Source organism: Onychomys torridus, chromosome 16 (assembly GCF_903995425.1).
Source record: "Onychomys torridus chromosome 16, mOncTor1.1, whole genome shotgun sequence".
Lineage (NCBI taxonomy): Eukaryota > Metazoa > Chordata > Mammalia > Rodentia > Cricetidae > Onychomys > Onychomys torridus.
In genome coordinates, this window is record NC_050458.1 from 50,664,679 (window position 1) to 50,691,946 (window position 27,268).

General features: G+C 49.8%; 1 protein-coding gene across 1 annotated transcript; it reads left to right on the top strand.

Moving 5' to 3' along the window:
- The first annotated feature begins 467 nt into the window (after positions 1-467).
- Positions 468-23,651, top strand: LOC118596727 (tetratricopeptide repeat protein 38-like). The gene is made up of 15 exons (XM_036207608.1): positions 468-478; positions 934-1,018; positions 1,735-1,812; positions 2,968-3,049; positions 4,479-4,650; positions 6,907-7,080; positions 8,846-8,921; positions 11,601-11,720; positions 13,034-13,093; positions 14,471-14,509; positions 17,978-18,059; positions 19,995-20,160; positions 20,768-20,927; positions 21,134-21,207; positions 23,561-23,651. Exons 1-15 carry the CDS (start codon positions 468-470, stop codon positions 23,649-23,651), a joined length of 1,470 nt encoding a protein of 489 aa, XP_036063501.1.
- Positions 23,652-27,268: the final 3,617 nt, after the last annotated feature.

Sequence of the window (27,268 nt, forward strand, 5' to 3'; positions counted from 1 at the left end):
CAGTAATTTAATTTATTTCTGAAAGTGAAAAGTAACAGAAAATCTGTGACAAAATACCAGCATTTTAAACAAAGAAGGATCTGCCTCTGCACCCTTCCTGATCCCTTGACTCAAACACACTGGCTAGAAACTTTTTCAGAGAAGAGGGGGAACTGTACTATACTCCAAGCCCCAGAGAGGGGAGCAGGGCTGTCTCAGGGCAGCAGAGGAGTGATGGATGAAGCTTGTCAGTGAGAAATTATCCAAAAACTGAGCAGTGAGTGCCTGAGGCTGGAACTGCCTGAGGAGGGCTACCTAGAACTTGCTAGGGGCAGGTCTGTAATGCTGTTAGGCATTATAAGCAAGTAATGAAACAGCTCTAGGCGAGAGGATCGCAAGTTCAAAGTCCACCTAAGCTACGAAGCTGATCTCAGACAAGCTGTGGCAATTTAGTGAGACCCTAACTCAAAACTGGGTGGGGGTGAAAGATGGGGGAAGGGTAATATCTCAGTGTTACAGCTCTTGACTAAGGTTTTGAGGCTCCAGGGCTCCCATGCTTCCTGAGGCTCAGTGAAGGAGGCTCAGGCTGGGAGAGGCTGGACCCCCGGCACCCTCATCATCAGATGGCAAGGTGGACATTGAAGTTCAACCTGAGCTGGGCACCTCTAGCCAGGTGGGGTTTGATAGCAGGGGCAGCAGCCACCAGACTGGTTCTGAGCACCCCAGATGAGTAATATGACCAGGGGCCCAGTGTGTCCTCCCATCCCCCTACCTCCTCCACTTTCCCTACCCATACCTACACCCACACCTCCACACCCACCCTGTGATTTAGGGGGCAGGCAGGTCTGGGCCCTGAGCTGGACAGGAGCCTCCAAAGCCACCAGTGAGCAGTCAGGAGAGCCGCCCACGCCCCGCCCCCTTTCTCCAGCAATAAGACCTACACCTCCCTGGAAGGCTTCAGTTAACTCCAGAGAGCCTTGAGCCTGTGGCCTTTACTCTGCAGACCAAAACCACAACCATGTCACTTCGAGACTGCCAGGTAAGCGCACCCCCTCGGCTGGGTCCTCCTGGGTCCGGGAGTTGGTCCAGGGCCCTGCAGTCAGGAGCAAACCCGCTGCTGGTCACCCCGGTCAGGCCGGCTGGGGACCTAATCCTGAGCATGCTGTGTCTATGCAGCTGAGAGTTGGGGGGGACCACCTAGTGGTTCCCAGGCAGGGCACCAGGGAAAGCTCATGCATTGGGCTTGGCTCCAGGAAGCGTTTCCTATGAAGCCACCCAGGACCGGGACCTTGAGCCCAGTTTTTAGACAGGGAAGATGAAGGTGGGAGCAGCACAGCCACCCAATTTCCAAGTCCATGGAGGTGCAGCCCTTCACTGGCCAGGACTAAAGGTCATGTCCCACGCCCTAGGAGACACTGGCCTTGTGCACCCTGAAGGTCAGGTCACCAGGGCCTCTATGATAATCTGAAGGATTTCCAATTGGTCAGACTCCTCCCACACGGTGGGAGAGAACTGTTAGATGTTGGCAGGGAGAACACACCTTGCTAGGCAGGTGACAAACCAGACATCCTTCCAGATGCACACCCAGGGCCCAGCCTCCCATCAGTCCTGGATATGAGACTCCCACTGACTCTCTCCTATTTCCTGGCTGACACTTTGGACTCACTGGGTCCTCTTAGATATTTTACAGAGGGTTAACCAAGGGTTTGGGGGCTCATCCCAGTAAACCCCTGCTGTTCCTTCCCTATTGTGTAGGCGTGGAAGGATGCTGGTCTCCTGCTCTCAACCACAAGCAATGAAGCCTGCAAGCTGTTTGATGCCACCCTGACCCAGGTATACCCACCAAGAGACTCGTGTCCTCCTTGAAGGGTGCTGAGGAGGAGTTTCAATTGTCAAATGGTCTGCAAATCCCATCACAGTAAAGATCTGCACTTTGGCACAACAACATGGGAAGTGTCTCAGCCAGCTCCAGTTGCCCTTTTCCCAAGATCCCCAGTTCCAGGGTAGATAGCAATGGATGACCCCAGGGGTCTGAAAATATTAAGCCTCCACAGGTGTCCCACTGTGGCCTGCTGGGGTTTGTTGTGAGCTCTGCCATGAAGGCATGGGGTCCTATCCTGAGGCTCCTCTTGGGTTAGCTGGATGAAGACATTTCACCCATTCCCAGGCACTTCCACAGCAGGGAAAAATCCTGTAGTTCAGGGACTTGGGGGCTTATGGGAGAGGGGACAAGGTTTCAGAAGGAAGGTCAAGTAGCTTTTTTATTTTTTAGGTGAGATAATGGAGGCTCAGAGAATTGAGCTGCCTTGAGTTACTCAGTGTATCGGAGGCAGAGCCAGGGTGCACCTGAGTCTGCAGACAGATCGAAACAAAAGTTGCCTTTCCATGTCTGGCCTTTCTGTCTCTAACTGTAATGAACACAGCCTCGGTCGGTCTTTTTGTGTGTTTGGGTCTCACACTGTAGCCCAGACTGGCCTGGATATCACAGCAAGCTTCCTGACTCAGTCCCCCTGTTGTTGGCATTATGAATGTGAGCTGCCATGCCTGGCTTACTGTGGTTATTTTCGAGAGAAATGACTCAGGAATTGTGTAAGTGACTCCAGGACTCTTCTTGGTGCGGAAGAAAGGGGCATGCTCTACCTCATTTCTTGGAAAGGATCTGCTTTTCTACAGTTCTTTTCTGGCAGTGGGCATCCCAGGCCTAGGAGGTGTCTCCTAATCCTGTGTATTTAATCTCATCCTAGAAGGCCAATTAAGCTATACCTTCTTTGAATTAGAGTGCAAAAAATGCTCAGTGCTCTAGAAAGAAAAATAATTCAGTTTTGGGACTCCTGTATCTGTAGAGCTTACATAAGATTCTGAATTTGAATTTCAGCACCCCCGCCCCCCCCCCCGTCAGAAAAAAACAATCAGAGTTTAGATATACCCCTTCATGGATACGGTCCAGGGCTCCAGGAGGACAGACTTGTTTTGTGTTTCTCACTCCAGTATGTCAAGTGGACCAATGACAAGAGTCTTGGTGGCATCGAGGGCTGCCTGTCGAAGCTCAAGGCAGCAGATCCAACCTTTGGTGAGTAAAGCTCTCCCTAGGCGCTGTTCACACGCCCTGACTCTAGGGACTCACTGGTTTGGAGGGACCGTGACTAGGCTGACACTTGCACAGAGAATCAATGGTGACAGCTACTGTGTTTGGAACGACGGCTGCTCCCAGGAGGATGCCATTTCCTCAGAGCTCCAGATCTTCTCTAACTATCATCAGTGGACATAAGACACCCCACTTCTGAGATGGGGAAACTAGGGCTCAGTGCAAGAGAGACAGCAACCTGAGTCTAGCTGGCTGGCAAGCCCAGAATCCTGGAACACAAGAGATGGCTCCCGAAACCTTTGTCAGGGATCTCGGGACATCTCCAGAGCCACTAGAGCTGGGTGGAGATGGAAGACAGAGTAGAGCCTGGCTCATGGGCAAGCCTTGTGTGTAGTGGGCTGGGGGAGGTCAGTCCAGAACATTTCAGAATCCAAGAAGGGTAGCCCAAGTGTGGGGTGACGTTCCTGGTATTTGAGAAGACTTACAAAATGAAGATGAAGCTGGATCTTAGGGACACTTTTTTTTCTTTTTAAAGATTTATTATGTACAGTGTTCTGTCTGCATGTACTTCTGTCTGCCAGAAGAGGGCACCAGATCTCATTATAGATGGTTGTGAGATACCATGTGGTTGTCAGGAACTGAACTCAAGACCTCAGGAAGAGCAGCCAGTGCTCTTAACCTCTAAGCTATCTCTCCAGCCCAGAGACATTCTTAATACATACAGCAGCCTAGCTAAAGCCAAGGGCCCTATTAACCTGGCAGGGACAGAATTAGGAGACCCAGAGAAAAGCAGGGCGTTCCAAATGCAGCGCTAGGGACAGCTAGTGGTCAGAGGGACTCAGGCTATAAGCAGGGTCCAATAGCTGGGCTGGGGGTGTCCTAGTACTATGGTTCTTTGTTCCAGGCCAGTGTCCTTGATTGAGTTCTGCCAATCAGGGGACACCCTGCCTTTCTGAAGAAGGGGCTGGAAAACATGGGTTGACCTGGACCTCACACCTTCAGTTAGGACCACACATCCCATCATCATGAGTGAGGGCACCAAAATGGGAACAGTCTCTGCCCCAGGGCCTTGTTGATTCAGCTCCTGAATAGCATCTACTGAGTATCCCAGGAGGTCTGAACTGGTTGTAGCAATAATACCAGCCAGTGAGCTGGTTCGGAGCTTCTGCCAGGCTCATGAGGGCAGAGGGAAGTACTTCAGACAATCGGGGTTCAATAGAAAGCCTAGGTAAAGAAATAACCTCGGGTACTTGGAAGGTGCCGCTGCCCCCTCTGCCTGCTGAAGCCAGAGCTGAGATCCAGCTTTTGATAGGGGTCTCACACACAGCGAACCTGTAGCCAGCGTGGCTCACACCTGGTAGACTGTGAGGCTGGGCTAGGCTGAGTGACCAGCTGTTTTCCAATTTTCTGTCAGCCATGGGTCATGTCATCTCTAACGGCCTTGTGCTCATTGGCACGGGAAGTTCCATGAAGCTGGACAAGGACCTGGCCCAGGCTGTGAAGACGATGGTGGAGGTCTCCCAAACCCAGACTCTGACGCCTCGGGAGCAGCTGCATGTGTCTGCAGTGGAGACGTTTGCCAAGGGGTGAGAGGCCTCCCTGGGATGCAGGGGTTGGGACTCCATGCTCTTGCAAGGTGATGCCTCAGAGGTTGAGAGTCTCACCAGCCTGCTCTGCCCCAAATTGAAAGCTGAATGAAGTATTTAGCCAGGGTTTCCAGTTTAGGGTTAGGAAGAGCTGTGGTTCACTCCCATGATTATTACTTTGATCACCACATCTAGGAGAGAGAAGGAAGCAATTGACCCTTTTGCTTCTTGCCCTGAAGGCTGCATTTGTCAGCTTTCTGTTGTTGTAACAAAATATCTGAGACAATACATTTATCAGGAAGAAAGGTTTATTTTGGCATATGGCTTCAGAGGCTTCAGTCCTAGGACACTTACCCTACTGGTCTTACTTCTTGGTAGTAATAGGTAGTAGAGGAGGCTGCTCACCTCATAGCAACCAGTGAAGTCAACTGAGGTCCTGATGTTCCCTCCAAGGGCATGATTCCAGGGACCTAATTGAATATCAGTGGGCCCAAATTCTAGAAGGGTGCCCTACTTCCCAAAAGCACCACAGGCTGAGACACCCAGCTCACAACAGGTCTTTAGGGTTTGTTCAGGATTCCAACACTTGTGTGCCAGCTCTCTACCTTCAAGATCGTTCCCTGTCTCCATTCCCACAGTCCTCCAGGGCAGTCCCTGTGCTTGGACAGGGAAGATATACTTTAGAACAGATACCTCAAGCTGATTGTGAGGATCTCAGGGGCTTAGTCTAAGGAAGTCCCACCAGTTTCTAGCGGCTCAGTGTTGATGTGGGGTTCTCTGAGTTCCTTGTATTGTTGGTGCAAATTGTCCTTTGCAACTGGTTAAGACTCCTTGGGCTGAACGATGGCTCATCTGTTAGTGTCCTTGCAACACAGGTTCAAGGATCTGAGTTCAGATGCCCAGTACCAAGGCAATAAGCTAGGCATGGCGATGTGTACGGTAACTTTGGGGAGGTGGAGACAGGCAGATCCCGGGCACTTATTGACCTACCAGTGTGGCTGAATTGGTAAGGTTCAGGTTCAGTGAGACACTATGGAAATGAGGGGAGATCACTTGAAGGGGACACCTGATCACCTCTGGCCTGTGGGCGCGCACACACACACACACACACACACATCTGTTTTTCTCTTTCTTCTTTGAAGATTTATTTATTTTTATATCATGTGTCTTCAGTTTTTCCTTGTATGCATGTCTGTGTATCACATGTGTGCCTGGTGCCCTAGCATTCCTGGAGAAGGCATCAGAACTGCAACTGCAGTTAGAGATGGTTTTAAGCTGCACTAGGGGAGCCCAGTACTGAACCTGGGGCCTCTGCAAGAGAGCAAGTGCTGTTAACCACAGAGCCATCTCTCCAGATCCTACTGGATTTTGAATTTTATGAGGTACAACCTAATGTAGAAAATGTGTACGTATATGTGTCTATACCATTTTTTTCTGTGCAGTGTTGGGTATGGACTCCAGAGCCCTCCCTGCTAAGCAAGTTCCAATGACAACCCTAGCTCTTGATGGAATTTTTTTCTTAATTGGAAACATTTTCTCTTTTTATGAATTACTACTAGTATACAAAGCAATGGATGCTATCCTGCCTTGCTCTCCTTCACCAGCACCCCTACTGTCTGTCCTCAAGTCCCTGCCCCACTCTGGCTTATTTTCTTCCTCCCCCCAAGAATGTCCCTCTGTTTTCATGTCAGACATAGTCCATTGCCTTTTCTACTTCCTCCCCTTCAGATCGCCCCCCCCTTTAGTTTCATGGCCCCTGCATGACACACATGCACAGCTATAATTTATCTATATATATTATTGTATTGATTTTTGTGCGCAGAGGGTGTGTTATGGTGTGTGTGCACACATCTGTGTTGGTGAGGTATGCATGTGCCCTGTGCTCAGAGGCCAGAGGAGGATGTCAAGTGTCCCATCTTATGGCTCTCCATCTTAGTCCCTTGAGACAGGGTCTCTCACTGAATCTAGAGCTCATGGTCTTCAGCTGGACTGGTGGCCAGCAAGTCCCAGACACCCTTCTTTTTCCACCCCTGGGGTTACAGGGACATGGCCATGCCTGAATGTTACTCTGCTGCTGGGGATTTGAACCCAGGTCCTGATCTTTGTGCAGCAAGCACTTTTACCCACTGTGCCATCTCCCCAGCCCCAGATATAACTGCTTAAACCAGCCCAGGCAGATAGTGACATAGGATGGCTTTCCATCACGCTCAGCCCCATGGATGTGGACTTCATGCTCAGTGTGTTCTTGTCTTGTAGGAACTTCTCCAAAGCTTGTGATCTCTGGGAACAGATCCTTCGGGACCACCCAACAGACATATTGGCCCTGAGGTTTTCCCATGATGCCTACTTTTACCTGGGCCACCAGGAGCAGATGCGGGATTCTGTGGCTCGAGTTTACCCCTTTTGGAAACGTGATGTCCCTCTTAACAGGTACATGCAGACAAGAAGCCACATCATCTCATTCTCCTTTTCTCTGCCCTAAAGACTCAGAAACACTATTGTTCCAGCCTAGAGATAATGAGACACCTGCTGCTCATCTAAAAGGCTTCTTTCTCTTTATGTGATCTTCATCCCATCCTGTGAACGAGGTAGCATCATTGTGTATCAGTCAGATAGGATTTTTATTTTTGTAGTAACAAGCATCCCCAAGATTATACTCTCCGAAGTGTAACACCCACACTTCATGTGCATCGATAGTTTTATTTTTTAAAGATAGGATCTGATTCTGTAACTCAGGTTGGCCTCAAATTCATGGCAATCTTATGCCTCATCCTCTTAGGTATTGGGATTACAGGTAATGAACTACCATGCCTGGCTATTTCCTATCATCTGTCCGGGGCCAAGGGCTCTGTGGCCACATCCTTGTCTGTTTTCAAGACAGTTAGAGCAATGACCTGTGGATACACCAGTTGCTACAATGGAAAGGGGTGTTCTCCAGAGGGCTGTTTAGGTAGCATCTGGTAGATTTAGAACCTGTAGGGCAGGGTGACAGGCTAGAAATTCCCACAAAGTCAACTTCCTCTTTGTATCTAAAGGAACCCGGAAGGCCTAGTGTCTTTTTCTTTCTGGGACTTTTCTCTATGACTGTCACCTGATTGGACGTGACGAACTGCCATTATTGAGAATATTGTTTGTGTATGATCCTGCTGATTTAAAAGTACTCATATCTAACACTTTTATGCTGACCCTTTGAATGGTGCCTGACCACAGGCCCAGGTTCCGTAGTTCAGCCTGGTAGAAAATTAAACAACTCTCGAGCTAATTAGTACCTGACCTGCAGTAATCCCTTGGTAATTTTTTGTTTGTTTGTTCGTTTGTTTTTTCGAGACAGGATTTCCATGTGTAGCCCTGGCTGGCCTGGAACTAGCTCTGTAGACCAGGCTGGCCTTGAATTCACAGAGATCAGCTTGCCTCTGCTTCCTGAGTAGTAAATATTTTTTAAAGTCACCTAATAGCCACTGTTCTCCAGTAAAAGGTGCTGTTTGCCCCTGTGCTGGACAGTAAAAGTGATACCTGAGACTTAGACAGTAGCTTCTGTCTTTGCTCACACAGGATAGAGCCCCTCTGTCACCTGTGACCAACAGTCTTGAGGCTCAGTGCCTCGGTGACTGATAAGAAATGCAAGTATGTGGGACAGAATGGAGGGTGAGCTAGACCAACAGGGCACTGGGATCAGTTCTGGGGATTGGCAGGCTGGTCAGTGGGTGCTCACAGGCTGGGTGCAGGACAGTGCAACAGAGGCCTGAATGGAGTTACCCATAGTGCCAAGCTCCCAGGGAAGTGTCCCTAGACCTTGTCATCCTCTGTGAAGAGACTCTGCATTCATGTCTGAGGAAATGGATCTTGCTGAGGAGTGGGTGAGCCATGTGGACAGCACAGGGTTCTGGGACAGTTACCATCAATTTGAATTTCACTTTGTCTCGCACTAAAGGAAGTTCAAAAGGATGACTCCTGAGCTCAGCTCCTCTCTGGGTTGAGTCTGCCAGCTCCACACGGCCTTCTTACAAAGTGGATAACAGCAAAAAGATTGCCACCCACTGCATCTCACCTCAGTTCCTTCTGGGAAGCCCCCGTGTCCAAACATAGTCACATACAAGCCCTGGGTGTGTGGTCTCCAGCGCTCCTGCTGAGGGACTCCATCCCACCTGCTCCTGTTCGGCTTCCTGGGAACTGAAGTCCTTTTCTCTGTTTTCAGCTACGTGAAAGGCGTCTATGCTTTCGGACTGATGGAAACCAACTTCTATGATCAGGCACTAAAGCTTGCCAAAGAGGTGAGTGGGCCCTTCTCAGGGTGTGAGGCTCTTCATGGTACGGCCCCTCATATAAGGACCAAGCAGCCCTCCTCCCCTCCTGGGAGTGTCCTCTTGGGAGGGGCTGATGTTAGGGCAAACAGCTACCTGTTCAGGACTGCTCTAGAGCCTCCTGAGGTCCCTAGAGCAGATGAGGCAGTGTCACTCAGGGAGGTGGTGGCTCTGTCACCCAGGGTTACCCGAGTGGTGTCTCTGTGCTTCTGTGAGTTCCAGTCGGCTCTAGAGCCACAGGGCCAGTTGGGACTGGAGCAGTACAGGAGAGCATGCAAACCCTGGTTCTCCCTCCTTGAATTTCACCTTTTCACTGGGTCTAACCATGACCCATGAGGCTTGAGGTGGGTGGAGATTTCAAAGGTCATGGCCAGATCTTGTTATGTTCATCCTCCCTGAGTAGGGAGGCAGAGTGTCTTTGTCCTGCCTACTGGATCTAAAAAGCCATCACTCATGACTCAAGGTGCTTGCCAGTGGGAGCGTGGAGCGATGTGGAGCCTGCTAGAGCCTTCAGCCTCGGGCACTGTTCTCTGTATTCTGCTGGCATGTGCTGGCTGATCTGCAGCTCTGGAGACTCCCTGTGGGCCTGAAATCTGGGTCAAGTGACAGGTCTGGGTACAAGGTAGCTCAGGCTCTGGAAGTCCTTCTCTGCCTCTCTTGTCCTTGCAAGAGTAGAAAGTACTGTGCAAGGAGGCATTGCCATGTACAGAGAGTGACACATGCTCTTGGTTCCGGGTCACACCTGTCCTTGTGCAAGCCTGCTCTTGCCAATGGTCTCTGCCTACACTGTTAAACACCTTGGTGTCCAGACAAGAGAGCCGCCGCTCAGATAGAGGCTAGGCAGAGCCCTCTGTGCTGATAAAACTTAGGGGTCTGATTGTCACCTAGGCCATCTGAGGAGATGACTTTCTTTAAAGCAGCCTGGACTAGATCTTAGCTTCCTTGCATCCCTGCTGTGGCTCCTGACCCAGGCATTGCCTCAGTTGGCCTGAAGTGTCCACTTGTCAGGACAGCATCCTCAGGGTGTCTGACCTTTGCCTGAATCAGACACAATGCAGAATCAGGAATCAGGCGAAGGTTTTTTGTTTGGCTGGTTTTGGGTTTTGTTTTCTTTAGCTCTGAGTCAGCCCTGAGGGCTCCAGCTAACTTCTTGGCCATCTAAGCTCTATGATCACGGTAGCCAGATCCTGCATCTGTGGTTAAGCCACAGGAAGGCACCTCTGGTTGGGGGAACCACCTATGCATCTGGAGGAGAGCAGGGCAGTTGAAGGAACTCTGAGTGGCATTCTGACAAGCTGATTCCAAAGAGAGATGGCCAAGGATGCAGACTCAAGTCTGAGAAGAAACAGGATGTGGCAGAATAGTGTCCCCACTCATTGCTCTTTCCTGCCCTTCTCCAGCTCTCCTGGTGCTATGGCCACACTGACCTTAGCCCCAGACCCCCCAGACAGCTGGTAGACAAGAAGACAAGGCTATGATGATGTTTCCCAGGTTTCCACAAGGCAAGAGTGGACAGCACCAGGTCCACTGAACTACAGTGACCTTACAAGGTGACAGCAAGCCCAGCAGGTCAACCTCTGGTGTGAGGGGCAGGCAGAGAGTTGGAGTCTCCCAGGGAACCCTGTAAGGACTCCAGTTGAGTGAGGATGCTGGTCACAAAGAACAGGGCTGAGTCTTATTTCTCAACTGTCCTGTGGGAAAGCAGAATGCTTGGAGAGGTTCCTTAAAGGGGTGCCAGTGCCAAGCATGCTCAGCATGTACCCTGCCATGTTACCAGCTCCCCTGGTACTCAGGCCCTCTGCCCCAAGGATTCTCAGACATGCTGTGTGACCCTGTCTTCCCACAGGGAGTGGACAAGGCTGTGAAAGCTGAGGGGCAGGAGCAGGGGCCAGAGACTGCTGGGGACATGTTGCTAAAAGCCTTGCAGCAGGTGCCACGCCAGTGTGGAGACATCAGGGAAAGCAGGCCTAAGAGCCCCATGATTTGATGTGGGGCCCTGAGGACAAGCCAGTGATGGGGTTGCAGTGAGCCCCAGTTCACTGATTCATGTCCAGCATTTGGGAGGTGCTCAATAAACGTGAACTGGCCTTGTGTGTAGATGGACAAGGGGGTAAGAGCCAGTTCATGTGTCTCTCAGCCTCACCGTGGAGCTCAGGGGTCATGTAGATTTGGTCGTTAACAACAGTGTTGCTAAATCCAGTTGCTTCTAACTCGGGAATCCGTCTATGTAACCATCTCCTGAGTGTAAGTGGAAGGGGCAGCCTCTTGTCCTTCGCCAGCAGAGGATGTGACAGTCTACACTATTCTGATAGCCCTGAGAGGAAGGTAGCCCTAGAAACCATCATGGGAAACTGAGGCACGATATCCTGGGTAGCATCTTACAGATGATGAGGGTGTACCCAGGAAGCAAGTACTGGCCTCCTGGAACCCCAGCTTCCTCATCTGTGAGGCTGCCAGTGACGCCCTCCTCAGCAGCTGCTGTGGCGGGTAAGGCACACACTGTTACATCCCAGGCACATAGGACACGGGGCTGGTGTCGGGCTTGTATTTACTCTGAATTAGAGCCCAGTCTCACCCTTCCTCTTCTGGGGCCCACATATCCAGGCTAACACCCATTTTCTTTGTCCTCCCATCTCCTACCTCATGCAGGCTTTATCTGCTGAGCCAACAGATGCATGGTCAGTGCACACCGTTGCCCACATACACGAGATGAGAGCAGAGATCAAGGACGGGCTGGAGTTCATGAAGAACACCGAAGGCCACTGGAAGGTAGGAGTTGAGACTTGGATGAGCTAGTCTGATACCCGGAATCCCACCAAGCCTTGCTGGGTAGGGCTTACAGATGTGGCTTAGTTCCTCAGGAGCTCAGGTTCAGCTTGGAGGCCTCCCTGACAGCCAAGCATCCTCTGGGAGTTCCACAACATCCCAACATCTGCCAGCATCTTATAAGTGATTGTGCAATTGGGGTCTGCCTGAGGTGTTTTGCTATGAAAGGAATGGACCCAAAGGGTCCTGGGGAAATAAGAGCCCAGCAAGGGTGGACCTGTGTAGGGCCCTGAGTTGTATGTGCCTCTGCTGCTGCCAGCAGGCTCCACCTGGGCTGATGGAGTGTCGTTCTGGACCACATGATGCAGTGGGTGGGAGAGAGGCAGGCCAATGGTCCACTGATGAAAAGTTGGCATATGGGGATTAGGGTGGTTCAGACTCCTAGTGCATAGTCTGACCTTTCCCGTGGCCTGAACACTAGGTGGCCTTATTTGTCCCTATTCGCTATTCCCAACTTTACTCATTCCTGCTTCCGACAGGCTGGTGCACCATCTGGGGCCATTTCTTCCTTCCCCACCTGCTCTGGTGGTCCTTCCTCCATGTGTATCTGTTTTCTCTGGACTTGCCTCTGGTACCTGACCTGGCCACTTCTGTGCCACAGCAGGCTCCAAGGGCACCACCAGCTGAGGAAACAAGTCCTTCCCAGAACCTGCCACTGAGTAGTAGATGTTAAATACTTCAGAGACCAGGCATGATTCCGTGGACACCAGCATCCCTCTTGCGCTATTCCATGGGGTAGCACTGTGATTGACAGCCAGGCCAATTCCCAGCATCTCCAGGCATGGGTCTAGGTGTAGCTGGCTTACAGGGAGGTTTATGAACATAGACCATCTAAAGATGCCCAGACTCCTGAGTCTGAAATATTCTAGGGGGTACCAGAATCCTAAAGCCATGGAGGCCACTTTTTCCTGGGATTTCCCTGGAGCTTACTGATTAGGCCAGACAGTCTGGCTAGAAACCTCCAGGCTTCCCCTGTGATTACAGGCATATACCATTGGTGTGAGGAGTCAAACTCAGCTCTTCAATGCTTACATAGCAAACATTGTACCAAGTGAGCATCTCCCCAGCCCAAACTGGAACTTCAAATCCTCTGTTTCTACTTCCTGGGATCACAATGTGTGCTGCGATCACAGGTGTGGTCCACCATACCCAGTTTATTCCATGTTGGGGACTGAACTCAGGGGTTCATGTTGATACCAACTGAATTCTTAGTGCCAGCCCACAGGTACTCAGACTTTCTCTCCTTCCTTCTGCAGGACTCTGATATGCTCGCTTCCCATAATTATTGGCACTGGGCCCTGTACTTTATTGAAAAGGTAGGATGCTTTCTCTTTGGTTATCTCACTCACTGCAGATGTTCAGAGAAAAGCCCTAGCCCCTGCTGTGTGTCTGACTTCCATGCAGCACTTTTGTGTGTTGGTACAAAAGATGGTGTCTTAGGTTTCTATTGCTGTGATGAAATGCCATGACCAAAAGGAAGTTGGGGAGGAACAGGTTTATTTGGCTTAAGTTGTCCTTCACCAAAGGAAGCCAGGGCAGGAACTCAGACAGGGCAGGAAGGAACCTGGAGACAGAAGCTGGTGTAGAGGCCATGGAGGGGTGCTGCTTACTGGCTTGCTCATCATGGCTTGCTCATCATGGCTTGCTCATCATGGCTTGCCCAGCCTGCTTTCTTAAAGAATCCTGGACCACAAGCCCAGGGATAGCACCATACAAAACGTCCATCCCCCATCAATTAAGAAAACACCCTACAGGCTTGCTTAGAGCCCAGTCTTATGGAGATACTTTCTCAATTGAGGTTCCTCAGATGACTCTGCTTGTGTCAAGTTAACATAAAACTGTCCAGCAGAGATGATATCTGAAACAATACTGCATTCATGTTCTGAGAGCTTTGCAGGCTGAGCTCCTCCAAGACATTTTCCACCCTTGGGAACTGGGACTCCTGTGGCTTACTAGTTACTTTCCTGTTGCTGTGATACGACAACACTGTGACCAAGGCGACTCGTAGTAGAGGGAAGGGTTTAGTTGGCTAAAGGTTTCAGAGGCAGTGGAGCCTCCGTCATGGCGAGGAAGCTTGCAGCAAGCTGCAAACACGGGTGCAGGAACTGGATGCTGAGAGCTCACATCATTCAGGCACAAAGCAGCATGGACTGAGAATAGGGTGAGGCCTTAAGCTCTCAAAGCCTAACCTTAGTGATACACTTCCTCCAGCAAGGCCATACCTCCAAAGCCTGCACATACAGTGCCACCAACTGGGGACCAAGTATTCAAACATCTGAGCCTATGGGGGACCCTTTACACCATCACAGGTGGTTTGGAACCAACTGCTTCTTTACATTTGGGATACAGGGAGGGTCTCAGATTGGACCTATGGGACCAGAAATAATTCCAGGAGAGGGGGCGGGGACAGATGATGGAGATGGGCAGTGGTTGTTTGTCAGGGTGCTTCTTGCAGCACTGTTACTGTAGAGAAAGACCTGGAGGCTCCTAAGATGCCCAGAGAGAAGCATGTATGCAAGGTGAGGCCCTCATGACCAAGGGTTGGTTTAACCTTCTCCCTTCTCCACACTGAGCTGCCATTGAGCCCTGCCCATCTCTCTTAGTGGGGTCCTTGGTCAGCTATTCCTAGTATATTTCCAAGCATTGTGTTTTGACTTCTCCAGATGTTAACCACAGCAATTTCTCCTTTGCAGGGAGACTATGAGGCTGCACTAACCATCTATGACAGCCATGTAAGTGCACTCACGTCGTCTATGGTTTGTTGCTGCAGTTGGCTTTTGTCTCTTGTGGCCTCTAGGCCTGTTTGCGTGTCCCAGCCAGAGCAAATGGTGGGAGAAGGGCCCAGACTTCGTGGGATAGCTATTGTCAGAGCCGTGTCCTGACTCTGTACCAGGAGTCTCTGCTGATGTTCACCCATGGTGTTTGGAGACTGACGTGTTTAAGGAAGTCTTTGACTATCACTGTCCTTTTAGATGGGTTCTCCCCCTCCTCCTCCCCCTCCTCCTCCTCCTCCTCCTCCTCCTCCTCTTCCTCTTCTTTCTTCTTCTTTTGAGGCCTGGTTCCTCTTTGTAGCTTTCTAGCCTGTTCTGGATCACACTGTAGACCAGGCTGGCCTCGAACTCACAGAGATCTACCTGCCTCTGCCTCTGAAGTGCTGGGATTACAGGTGTGTGCCACCACTGCCTGGCTTGTTCATTTTTTTATTTTTTATTTTTTTTTATTTTTTCCGAGACATGGTTTCTCTGTTTAGTTTTGTGCCTTTCCTGGAACTCACTTTATAGACCAGGCTGGCCTTGAACTCACAGAGATCTGCCTGCCTCTGTCTCCTGAGTGCAGGGATTAAAGCATGGGCCACCACCGCCCGGCTTGTTTACTTACTTTTAATTTTTTTTTTTTTTTGATTGTCCATGACAGGGTTTCTCTGTGGAGCTTTGTACCTTTCCTGGAACTTGATTTGTAGACCAGGCTTCCCTTGAACTCACAGATATCCACCTGCCTCTGTCTTCTGAGTGCTGGGATTAAAGGCATACACAACCACCACCTGTTTTTTAACTTTTAAAAAACAGCAGAGCCAGGCCGAGTGGCACATGCCTTGATCCCAGCACTCAGGAGTCAGAGGCACAGTAATCTCTGTGACTTTGAGGACAGCCTGGTCTGCATAGTGAATTCTAGAACAGCCAGAGCCACATAGTGAGACTCTATCTGTTAAAAAAAAAAATCACATTTATTCATTTTGTATGTGTATGCATGCCATGCCTTGTCTATGAAAGTCAGAGAACAACTTGCAGAAGTCAGTTTGTGTGAGTTCCAGGCATCAAATCAGGCTTAGCTAACAAGTGCCTTTACTGAGCCATATGGGCACTTGTATGTACATGTGAATGTGTTTCAATTTTTTAAAGAATTTGTTTATTTTATATGTTTTATCTGCATGTATATATGTGCACAGGGATCTGAAGTGAGGGCCAGATCCCCTAAACCTGGAGTTATTGATGGTTTGTGAGCTACCATGTTGTCTTAGTTTGGGTTTCTGTTGCTGTGAAGAGACTCCATGACCATGGCAACACTTCTAAAGGAATACATCCAATTGGGACTGATTTACAGGTTCAGATGTTTAGTTCATTTTTGCCATGGCGGGGAAACATGGCAGCATGCAGGCAGACATGGTGCTGTAGAGGTAGCTGAGAGTTCTACATCTCGATCTGAAGACAGGAGACGACTGCCCCATTAGGCCTAGCTTGAGCATGTAAGACCTCAATGCCTGCCCCAACAGTGATGCACTTCCTCCAACAAGGCTGTACCTCCTAACAGTGAACTCCCCTATGGGTTAATCATTCAAACACATGATTCTATGCGGCCATACCTATTCAAACTACCACACATGTGAGTGCTGGGAAATGAACCCAGATCCTCTGGAAGAGCAGCCAGTGCTCTTAACCATTGAGCCATTGCTCCAGACCCCTGTCTGTTTTTACTGTTTTAAAATCTATGTTACAAAAAATAATCTAGTCATGGTGGAACAGACCTGCAATCCTAGCCACCCAGGAGGCTGGGGAAGGAGGATTGCAAGTTTAAGGTCTTTCTGGTCTATCAAGTGAGTTCAAGGCTGGCCTGGATAACTCAGTGAGACTGCCTCAGAATGAAAAGTTTCAAAAAGAAGTCTGAGGATATCATTGTTAGAGCACTTGCTCAGCATGCTTGGGATCCTAGGTTCAACCCACCAGTGTTCCATTAAAAAAGGAAGAAAAAAGAAAAGTTGTGGGTCTAGAGAGATGGGCCAATGTTTAAGCATACCAACTGTTGTTCCAGAGGACCCAGATTCAATTCCCAGCAACCACATAGTAGCTTACAATTATCTGTAACTCCAGTTTCAGGAGACCAGATGCCCACTTCTGGCCTCTGTGGGCATCAGGCACACATGTGGTACACAGATTTATATGCTGACAACACACTCATAAACATAAAATGATGATGATGATGATGATGATGATGATGATAAATTGTGTAGCACTGCAGTACTAGCTATTGACCTCATTGGGCCCCATGCTACCTGCCACCTCACAAACCTTGCCATCTCCCCAAACTCAAATTCTCCTTTTGGTAGGGTCCTGTGTAAGTCCCACAAAGACCACCGTCCATGTATGCAGTCAGCAAGAGTGTTTATTATCTTGAGAAAGATTCCAGCATACTGGGACCTGCCATTCTACACAAAGGCAAGATGCTGATGACCCTGAAGGAGCTCACAGAGCTCCTTGTAAGCATAGCCAAGGGGCGTTCCTAGGGCGGTTAGGCCACTTTAGATATGATTGGCCGAAGCAAGTAGCAATCATATTAGTACATTCTAATTGGCCAGGACTAGTCAAGGGCTGGTCATGGCTACAGTTTTTCATTTTTGGGCATGCCTGGACAAGTCCCAGGCTTTGTCCTTATTTGGTTATCACCTTGAGCTTGCTGACTGTGGTGGCTCAGGCCTGGCCTTGCCTGGTACTCCTTGTACTAGGCCTCCTCATCCTTGCTGTTGGGGGTGTTGATTAATTGCCCTTTGTTTGTGGGTCCCTCTGAAACTGCTTGTTCAGTCTCAGGAAACTGAAACTGAGGCCTAATCTCTGAGAGAAGACTGAGCAGTCTGTTATGGCCTCTGCTTGTTCCTCTCACGCTGGTCCTCTCCTTTTCAGCCCTCGGGCATGCTTTGAAAGGAAAAATTGGCAAGTGAGGACTTAGCAATAGTATTTTGGTACAGTGTGCTCATGATATGGGGACCTGATTACCAGATAAATGCCTGCCAAACAATGGTACCTCAGAGGATTCCTTATTTCTTAGAAAGAAATGGAGGTGATGTGCACTGTGTTCTCTGAGGTGTAGACATTTCTCTTAATAAGCTAAGTTGAACCAAGAAATATGACCGAGCAAGATAGGTGTCTTCTGCCAGAGGCCCAGCACAAATCCAGGAGCAGTACAGTGGACTCGTGTGTGTGTGTGTGTGTGTGTGTGTGTGTGTGTGTGTGTGTGTGCCTGCCTCATACATTCTGGCCCCCACATTACATAATCTTTTGGTAGAGGCTGTGGTCTTATACTTGATCTTAGTCCAAGGGGTGAGAAATGATGAGGATGATGTTCTTGATGGTTGGGATGGTAAGGATGATGCTTATAGCTTTTGTTTGCTGACCCTCTGAGCCTGGCCTCCCATGATCCTTGTCTTCCAGATCCTTCCTAGGATGCAGGCCAAAGATACCATGTTGAATGTGGTAAACTGCTGTTCCATGCTCTACCGTCTTCAGATGGAAGGTAGCTGAGTCTCTTCCCTTTCCCTATACAAAGAAAGAAAGTGTGATTCCTAGTCCTGAGGGTGGTTGCCTTCGGATGAATAAGCCTGGCTGTAGCTTTGCATGCGAGCTTACGCAGCTGTCTCCATGACAGTCTAAGACAACTCACTGGGCCTCAGCTGCCCTTTATTCTATTCTCCACTGCTCCTTGGTGTAGTGGCCTTAGACTCAGAACCTTGCCATTCTCATAGCCTGCCTGATAGGCCTTTGGGGCACAGGTGCCACCTGGCTACTGGCTGATGCCTCTTTTCCTAGATCACAAGTGGTGATAATTTCCCAACTCTGACGTTGCAGAAGCTTCTCAGCCTGTCACCCTAGGCTTCCAAGTTGTCCTGATAGGGCTGGCTTCCTGCCCATGGCTGGAGGACCAGATAATGCTCCCACAGAGAGAGACACTAAGGAAGGCTAGAGCTCCAGAATCCCAGTGTGAAGCATGAGGTAGGGGTACTGAGTGGTTGGCAGGCTGGGAAATGCCTCTTACATCCTCACTGCTGTGAGGATAGCATCACTGTTCAATGGTTTTGGAGGGGAGGGGGAAGGGTGGTGGTTTGAGACAGAGTTTGTCTGTGTAGCTCTGGCTGTCCTAGAACCATATTGTAGACCATGCTGACCTCAAACTCATAGAGATCCACCTGCCTCTGCCTCCCAAGTGAGGAGATTAAAGGCCTACATCACCGCTGCCTGGCCCTCACTGTTCAATTTGAAAGGCTGAGAAATAGATGTCCAGGGCTCTCTGGGTGGCTGGAGATGCCCTAGAGAAGAAAGCTGACTCTAGCATTCCTGGACTGAGAGAGAAGAAAAGGAGGTGGAGGCTGGAGCCTGGGGCCGGGGTAAGGACTTCTAGAGCCAGAAAATTCAAACTTAGGAGAAGGGTGTTACTTACTGATGCCACTGGCTTTATTAAGTACCCATTGTGTATCAGGTACTAGACTTAAAAAAATATATTATTTATTTTTGTATGTGAGTATTTTGTCTGCATGTATGTCGGTGGGCTGTTTGTGTGCCTGGTGCCTATGGAGGTCAGAAGAGGGCGCTGAGTTCCCTGGAAATGGAGTTATAAAACACTGTCAGCCACCTTGCAGGTATTGGGAACCCAACTCAGCCAGTGCTCTTAACCACTGAGCCATCTCTCCACAGGCACTAGACTTGGGATTACATTGGAAAATTTTAAAACATGTTTTTTGGGAGTCTGAAAGGAGGCTAAGGATAGTTGGATAACTTGTGACAGTTTCTCAAATTTGCATTTACCTCATGGGTGTAGCATGAATCTTAAAAGGTCTCATTAATAAAAACAAACCTGGAGCCAGGTATTCGGGTGATCGCTGAAAGATCAGACAAATAGATCAAGCTACAGGTAACCTCACCTCCCCAATTCCTCACCCGATCTTGTTTCCTCAAACTGGAAGCCTCTGTTTCCTCATCTGAATGGATCTCAGCTGAACTGCTGCTAAAAGCTAAATGTTTGGAGAAGCTCTAGTTTCTGGTCCTCACACATTATACACCTTTCTGCTCCCTGCCATCACTTCCTGGGATTAAAGGCGTGTGTCACCATGCCTGGCTGTTTCCAGAGTGGCTTTGATCTCACAGAGATCCAGATGGAACTCTGCCTCCAGAATGCTAGGATTGAAGGTGTGTGGGCCACCATTTTCTGGCCTCTATGTCTGTCTAGTGGTTGTTCTGTTCTCTGACCCCACAAAAGTTTATTAGGGTGTACAGTATATTGCTGGACACAATATCATCACACTTTCTAGGAAAATAAGGACAGCATAGGCCTTGGTGGCTCCACTCACCTTTCGACCATTCACAGGAACAGAATTGAATGGGCTTCTGAGGGACGTGGGTGCAGAACATGTCTGCTGTCTCACACCAAGCCCTTGGCTCCTCTTTTTGTCCCCAGGGGTGCCCCTTGGCCAGCGGTGGCAGGCTGTCCTACCAGTGACTAAGAAGCATACCCAAGACCACAACCTTCTGTTCAATGACGCTCACTTCCTGATGGCCTCCCTGGGTGCACAGGACCTCCAGACCACAGAGGAGCTGCTGACCACCCTGCAGGAGGCCAGCAAGTATGTGAGGCCCTGAGACCGAGAAGCCTGACAACTGAGAGGGTGAAGGATTGCAAGGTTTGGGCCAAGGCCTGCTAGGGGTCACCCTGCCTTCTTGGGGAAACCTTAGAGTGAGGTCTTGCTGGTGAGCAAGGAAGGCTTTGGAGATACCCATGCTTCTAGGTGGTATATCCCCTGGGTGGGCGGGCCATGCAGGCATGTATTTCATAGGGGTCTGACTTCCAGGGGTCCAGCTGGTATCCTCTTTGCTCTGAGCCTCAGTTCTTTATCTGTTGGAAATGGTGTCTTCCGGACTGACAAGGGCGGCCTGGGGGACAGGTTTCCACAGACACATTCATTGGTAACCATGGTAGTGCTGGCTGTTGGTGTCCAGGTTTTGCCTACAATGTCTGCAGTCTGATCTCTTCACAAGGGCTGTGCATTACACCACTTTCCAGATGGGCAACTAAGGCTGGAAACAGGGAGCCCTGTCCTCTCCCTACATTTGGCAGATGCTAACTGCTCCCATCAGATGCCATCAGGCAGCTGGGGAAGGGCCTAACTTTTGTGTCTCTGGCCCAGGTGAGCCTTTGTAGAGGCGGATGCTTAACTTTGGTCTTGGTGACAGGTCCCCTGGGGAGAATTTCCAGCACCAGTTGGCACAAGATGTGGGGCTGCCCCTGTGCCAGGCCTTTGTGGAGGCTGAGAACGGGAACCCTGACCGAGTCCTAGAACTTCTCCTGCCAATCCGCTACCGAATTGTCCAGATTGGGGGCAGCAATGCTCAGGTGAGCCATCTGTAAACAGGGCACCAGAGGTCAGAGTACCAGGTGTCTCATGTGTTGTGGGTCCGCATGGGGTAGGAGTACCCTTGTTTCACACTGACACCAGGGTATGCTGTTGAGGGTGGTGTTCATCTCTGTGGTTCCTTTGGGTTGGGGGTCCATTCCTGGTCCCCATTGCAGGTGCTTAACTTGCCTAACTGACTTCATAGAGAGACATCTTCAACCAGCTGCTGATTCATGCGGCCATCAACTGCACCTCCAGCGCCCATAAGAATGTGGCCCGGTGAGCACTTTGCCCTCCCTACTTCCAGGCATGGTCTGATCCCCCATGATCTCCCTATGCATGCACCTGCCTTGGCATGTGTGCTTCTGATTTAGGGGTTCAGAAAGCAGGCGGCAACCTGGGGTTTTGTTCTCTTTCATTAGCAGGCTGAACTTGACAAAGGAGACAGCCAGTGCCACCCTTTTGCCCAGCCACCCCAGCCTACTTTCCAGTTTAGCCATGCTGAACTACACAGACAGCCAGTACACCTGCTCTTAGGTCCTTGCATGCACTGGGCCCTCTGCCTGGGACACCCTGCCTTTCTTTTTTTTTTTTTTTTTTTTTTTTTATGTCTGCTCTTTTAGGCCTCAGCTCTCAGCAATTTATAAACTTCCTGGGCTGGGTGTGGGATGCAGTACTGAGTAGGTGGATGTGTGGATCCTAGGAGAAAACCAGTTCATCACCAATTCATCTGAACAGTCACATAACTGTGTTCAGGAGCAGAGGATGAGGGTGGATCTGGTGAGGGGATGGGGAGCATATGGGTGTCCTGTAGAGGTGTGGAGGGAGATTAAATGCCCAGTGCACTTAGCCAGTGGGCCTGGTTAGGAGAGAAAGCCATAGACCTAGAAGCTAGTGGTGTCTGGGACACCCAGTAAAGGAACTCCTACAGCCCTAACCATTATCCTTCCTCTCTCTGCCTCACCCCCCACCCTGCCAAGGAGAGGGCCCCTGGGTCCCTTTCCTGTGAGAAGAAGTCTAGGCAGGTGCCCTGGCCATTGAGCCAGATCGCAGCAGTGCAGGTGATGGCTGGGAACATTTGAACTACTCTGAACTCAGAAATGCCATGGACACATGTCCTGTTTATGTCATCCATGTCCACATGCAAAAGCCACACATGATGCTCTAGGGGCTGAGCCCCCTGGGGAACCTGCTGTTGGTAAGAGGTGGGGCCTGTCGTCACAGAAGAGGGATGTGGGCTGTGTGCACAGAGGCGCAGGCTGAGGGTTCAGCTGAGGCAGATTCTAGGGTGCAGTGTGGCCCACACTGGAGTAGATGCCATGCATCTGGTCCTGCCCAGGAGAGGTGAGGTAGTACAGGGGAGAGAGGTGGCAAGCTGCCTGGGAGAAGACACTGCAGGGGTGGGGCATTCCTTCCACGTGCCCACCTCCCTTTGCAGCCACTTCACAGGCAAAAGCCCTCTGCTGTGGTTTGGGATGGTTTGTGTATGGCGCCCCAGGTTCCATGTGGTAGACTTGTGTTCCCCAGTTTGGAAGTGTTAAGAAGGAGAAGAGAGTTGAGAGATGAGAACTCCTGGGTTGGGGTTCTGGGGCCCCATCTTCAGAAGATATTCAAGTAGTTCTCAAGGATCCCTAATTAGTACTCTCCACAGGAGAATGTCATAGAGCACAGTCCCTCGGGTTGCTTGGCCTGTTCTGCATACTGCCCTTTGCCTTTCTGCCTCTCTTCCTTGTTAACCCACAAACAGCCTTATCTGTAGCCAGAAAAGGGCCTAGGTCTTGTACTTCCAGTCTCTGAAACCTTGCCAAGTGAAACCTTTAATTTTACAATGTGCCCAGCCTCGGATATTTTGTTATAGAAGCAGGCAGTAGGCAGATACAGTTCTACCCTGGCTGTGGTGTTGTCCCTGACCTGTGTACCTAGCCCCAGCCCCTTAATCTCCCTCCCTCCCACGGACCCACCATTGTTAACTTATCTCTATCTTAATCTCCTTGGCGTGTTACCAAAACGACCCAAACACAGACATGATGGCTTGTTCACCCACCAGACTCATCTCATCTTGTAGTTCTGAAAGCTGAAATGTCCTGGATCAGGGTCCAGCAGGGGTCAGTTTCTAGTGTGCTCCTCTTCCTGGCTTCAAAGCTTCTTGCTATGTCTTCCTTCCCTGAGCACTTCGAGAGCAGGCTCCTAAGTTTCTCACTGGGACACTTATCCCACTGTAAGGGTCCTACCCACTAAGTCATGCTGATGACCAGGGTGTCCAGGGTATCAAGATTCAGCCAGCAGGGGCTTTACCTCTGATTGATCCCATCTTCCTTTCTTTAAATCAAGGCTTCCCTACACTTACCTATTCTTTCACTTGCTTTTCCTGGACCAGTCTCACATGTGGCTTCCTGCCAGACACCATGTCACCTGTCCCTCTGGTCCTCAGCCTTAGACTGTGACAGGAGCCTGTCTCTGAGGACTTCAGCCATGGCTTCCCCACAACAGGCAAAGCCTCAGTGATAGTCCCACACTGGAGTCCTTATCTCTAGTGTTTTCTCCCCAGCTGACTGTATCCATTTGTTCCTGCCAGTCATGCTCCCACTTCGTCTAGAATGTTCTATAACAAAAACTCTGTGTGTTTCCACAGGAGCCTTCTGTTGGAGCGTGATGCCTTGAAACCCAACTCACCCCTGACTGAGAGGCTCATCCACAAGGCAGCTACTGTCCATCTTATGTAGTGACCCAGGCCAAGTCCTTGACCTCCTGGCATTAGGTTGACTTATATGGTTGGGTTAGGGTTAGGAAATAGAGGATAAGGTTCAGTCCTGAGCAGAATCCTCCAAATCAGTAGTTTGGTAGAAATATGGGGCACAAATTATTTTGAATGATATTCAGAAATCCTCTCAGGGCCAACATGCATTTGTAAGCCTCTGGAACCCAAGCAGTGCTATTATTTGCAAATGCCTTAGACTTTATTTTCTTGTTCTGAGGCTGGCAGGCAGAGCAGAGCTGTGGCCAGCTCAGGTGAGAGGTGCAGAAATGCCTCCCACATATACCTGGTACTAGCGAAAGCTTTTCATTACTTTTTCTTATATTCTACTCAGATCCTGCTGTCACATTTCCCTGGGGAGGATGGCACTGAGCTGCCTGGGGGCCCAGCTAGCAGAAGATTTTCCTTTTGAGTGGGGGAGGGGACTCTGCTTCATTGGCTTTGGTTGTCAGCCCCAAAGATGAGGGCGAGGATGGCTTCTGTCTCCCTGGGGGGATTTGGTGGTGCCAACTGGAGCTTCTCTTAAACTGCACATGGGTGTAGTTAGAGTTTTCCTGCCTGGCCCAGTCAGGACAAATCTCTCTTACCCGCCAGACCCACAGTCGCTCAGACCCAACCAAGAAAGCACACAGAAACTTATATTGCTTACAAACTGTATGGCTGTGGCAGGCTTCTTGTTATCTACTTTTTCTATCTTAAATTAACCCATTTCTGTTAGTCTATACTTTGCCACATGGCTTGTGGCTTACCAGTGTCTTTACATGTCACTTCTCATGGCAGCAGCTGGAGGTGTCTCTCTCCAACCTCTACTTCCCAGAATCCTCTTCTCTCTTGTCCCGCCTATACTTCCTGCCTAGCCACTGGCCAAACAGCATTTTATTTGTACAGAGCAATATCCACAGCACATGGGAGTGAATCTTGAGGGGTGTGGCTTCCTTGGCAGACCTCTGATTCTGCTAGCATGAGTAGGTCTGAGACCTGAGCCCAGAGCTGCTCTGCTGTGGCAAATAACCAGAACCCTGACATGGCTGCCACAAGACTTCAACCCATCTCCTGCTGCTGCTGTGACAGGGACATCCTCTTGGAGGGGCTGGTGCAGGCTTGATGCTGTCCTCCAGAAGGGCAGGTGCAAATGCAAAGATGTTCCTCAGGTCCCTTCAGTTTCCACTCAATATGGACTGATGGGCAGGTCTCCCAGGGGACATGGAGGTCTCCAAATCCTCCTCCCCAAGCTTTGCTCAGTCTGCCCAGGCCTGGACAAATTCTGGGCATTAAAATCATTTAATTGGTTTCTATGACTACCCGCTCCTATGGGCACCTCTGAGCATCTATCTCCTAGGTGCCAGGTTTGTGTTGGATCCTTGGGAGACGGGCTTCTCCTTTTATTTTCAGTGGATGGGGCAGCAAGTCAAGAACATGTATAATTGCTGTAAGATTTTACGAGGTACTGTCTTGCTGCAACAGGTGCCAAGGGAGGAGGCTCCTCATGTTATTTTTATTACCTGATTTCAATTAATAATGATTTACCCAGGAAGCAGAAGCCTCCCTCCCTCTTTCAGGAAGCCTTTCACCCTGGCTGTGGGCTGGCGACAAAGCCTTCTCTTTGCCTGACAGCCCTCAGCACCTGCCCTTGCTATTACACCACTTTCTGCTCTGATTTCTCTCTGGTCAGGAAGTGTAAGCTCTGTATCACTGAATAGCTGCCTGTAAAAACTAGTGTATAGGCTTTAATAAAGGAGGGAATGAATCTACAAAGGACAGAGCACTGATTTAAAACAAAGTGTGTGTGTCTGTGTGTGAAGAGATGGCCCCACAGTTAAGATCACTTGTTGCTCTTCTAGAGGACAAGAGTTCAGTTCCCAGCACCCATGTGGCAGCCATCAACTGCCTGTAACTCCTCTCAGGGGATCTGACACCCTCTTCTGGCCACTGGAGGAGGCATCTGCAATCTTTTGCATATTCACACATCAACAAAAAGGAATAAAGTGTATTGTTAAAGCCTGAAGAAATTGCAAATAGTGAATTATTAATTTAGGTGTATGCTTTACTGATCATCTACTATGACTTGATATGATACAAAGTGACGTGTTGGTGGACTTGCAGACAGACGCTGGGACCTAACACTTTAGAGGGCACAGGAGTGGGGCCAAGAACTCTTGGGGCTCGGACTGTACCTAGATCATCTGCCACTGTGGTTCTGCCCATCCTTTTGGGTATGAGTCAGGAGAGCCTGGCTCTTACAATTCCAGATATCATGCAGGTCACTCGGAACTGGTCACCATCCCTGGCAGGTGGGAAAGCTTGGGCCCAACAAAGCCAGCTTGCCTACTGGTGTGCAATAAATAAATAAATAAATAAATAAATAAATAAATAAATAAAAATTAAATAGAATAAATAAAAAATAAAATGAAAAATAAATGCAGAGGACACAACCAAACTTGATGGTCTCCTTGAGTCTTCCTCTATCCAGGCTTCCCCTACACTTCCAGATATCATGCAGGTCACTCGGAACTGGTCACCATCCCTGGCAGGTGGGAAAGCTTGGGCCCAACAAAGCCAGCTTGCCTACTGGTGTGCAATAAATAAATAAATAAATAAATAAATAAATAAATAAATAAAAATTAAATAGAATAAATAAAAAATAAAATGAAAAATAAATGCATGAGTCTTCCTCTATCCAGGCTTCCCCTACACTTCCTTGACCGACAGACCTTGAAGCCAGCTTTCTGTTAATTGCTATCCAAAGGCTCTTGGTAATGTCCGCTAGGAAGTGCTTTGGCTGGCTCCGTCCTCGTCACTCTTCTCCAGTTTAATGAAACAAGGAGCCCAAGATCAGAGGATCTGGGGGATCGGGCATGGGGGTTGCAGAGAGGGCCAGCACATCAGAGTACAGGAGCGAGGCCTCAGGCTGCGGAGAGAGTCCCGGGACGCAAGAGAAATCAGGGGTGCCAAGACAATCACTGAAGAGAGTAGCGGTCAGGACGAACTCCTTCCTAGCTGCCTGACCATTCTCCATATCCCACCCTCACCGCCTCAGCCCCTTTGCTTAGCGCAGCCACAGTTAGAAAGCAAATACATTCGTAGTGCGCATATAGAGGAGATTTACGGGAACTTCCGGTGGGAGGATCCGGCGCCGAGCGGAGCCAATCGGTGGCGTGAAGTCCCTGTGAGTGCGCATTGGTCTCGCACATCAGCACTCTGACTACAATTCCCAAGGTGCACCGAGGGCATCTCCCTGTTCAAACCGGCCAATCGGCAGCCGGCGAAAGCCGGCGCTGCATTTAAACCCGTAGCCGAGTATCAGCTGGGATTTTTGGCCCTCCAAGCGAAAATCTAGGGGTAAGGCGTGGGCACCGGGTGGAAGAGAGTGGGGGAATCGGGCTTCGCGCCGCAGAGGCCGAGATGAACGGTCTGCCGGGCCTACTCTGCAGCTCAGAGTCCGGAATCCGTTACTCCGTCTCGGGGCGCGCTGTCTCTGGGAGACAGGGAGCAAGCTGGGAGCAAGCTCACCCTCTGGTCCCCTTGCTTCCTGCAGCGAACTTTGTGGAAAGTGGAGACGGCCGCGAAGTGCCTTGGGCCAGCCAG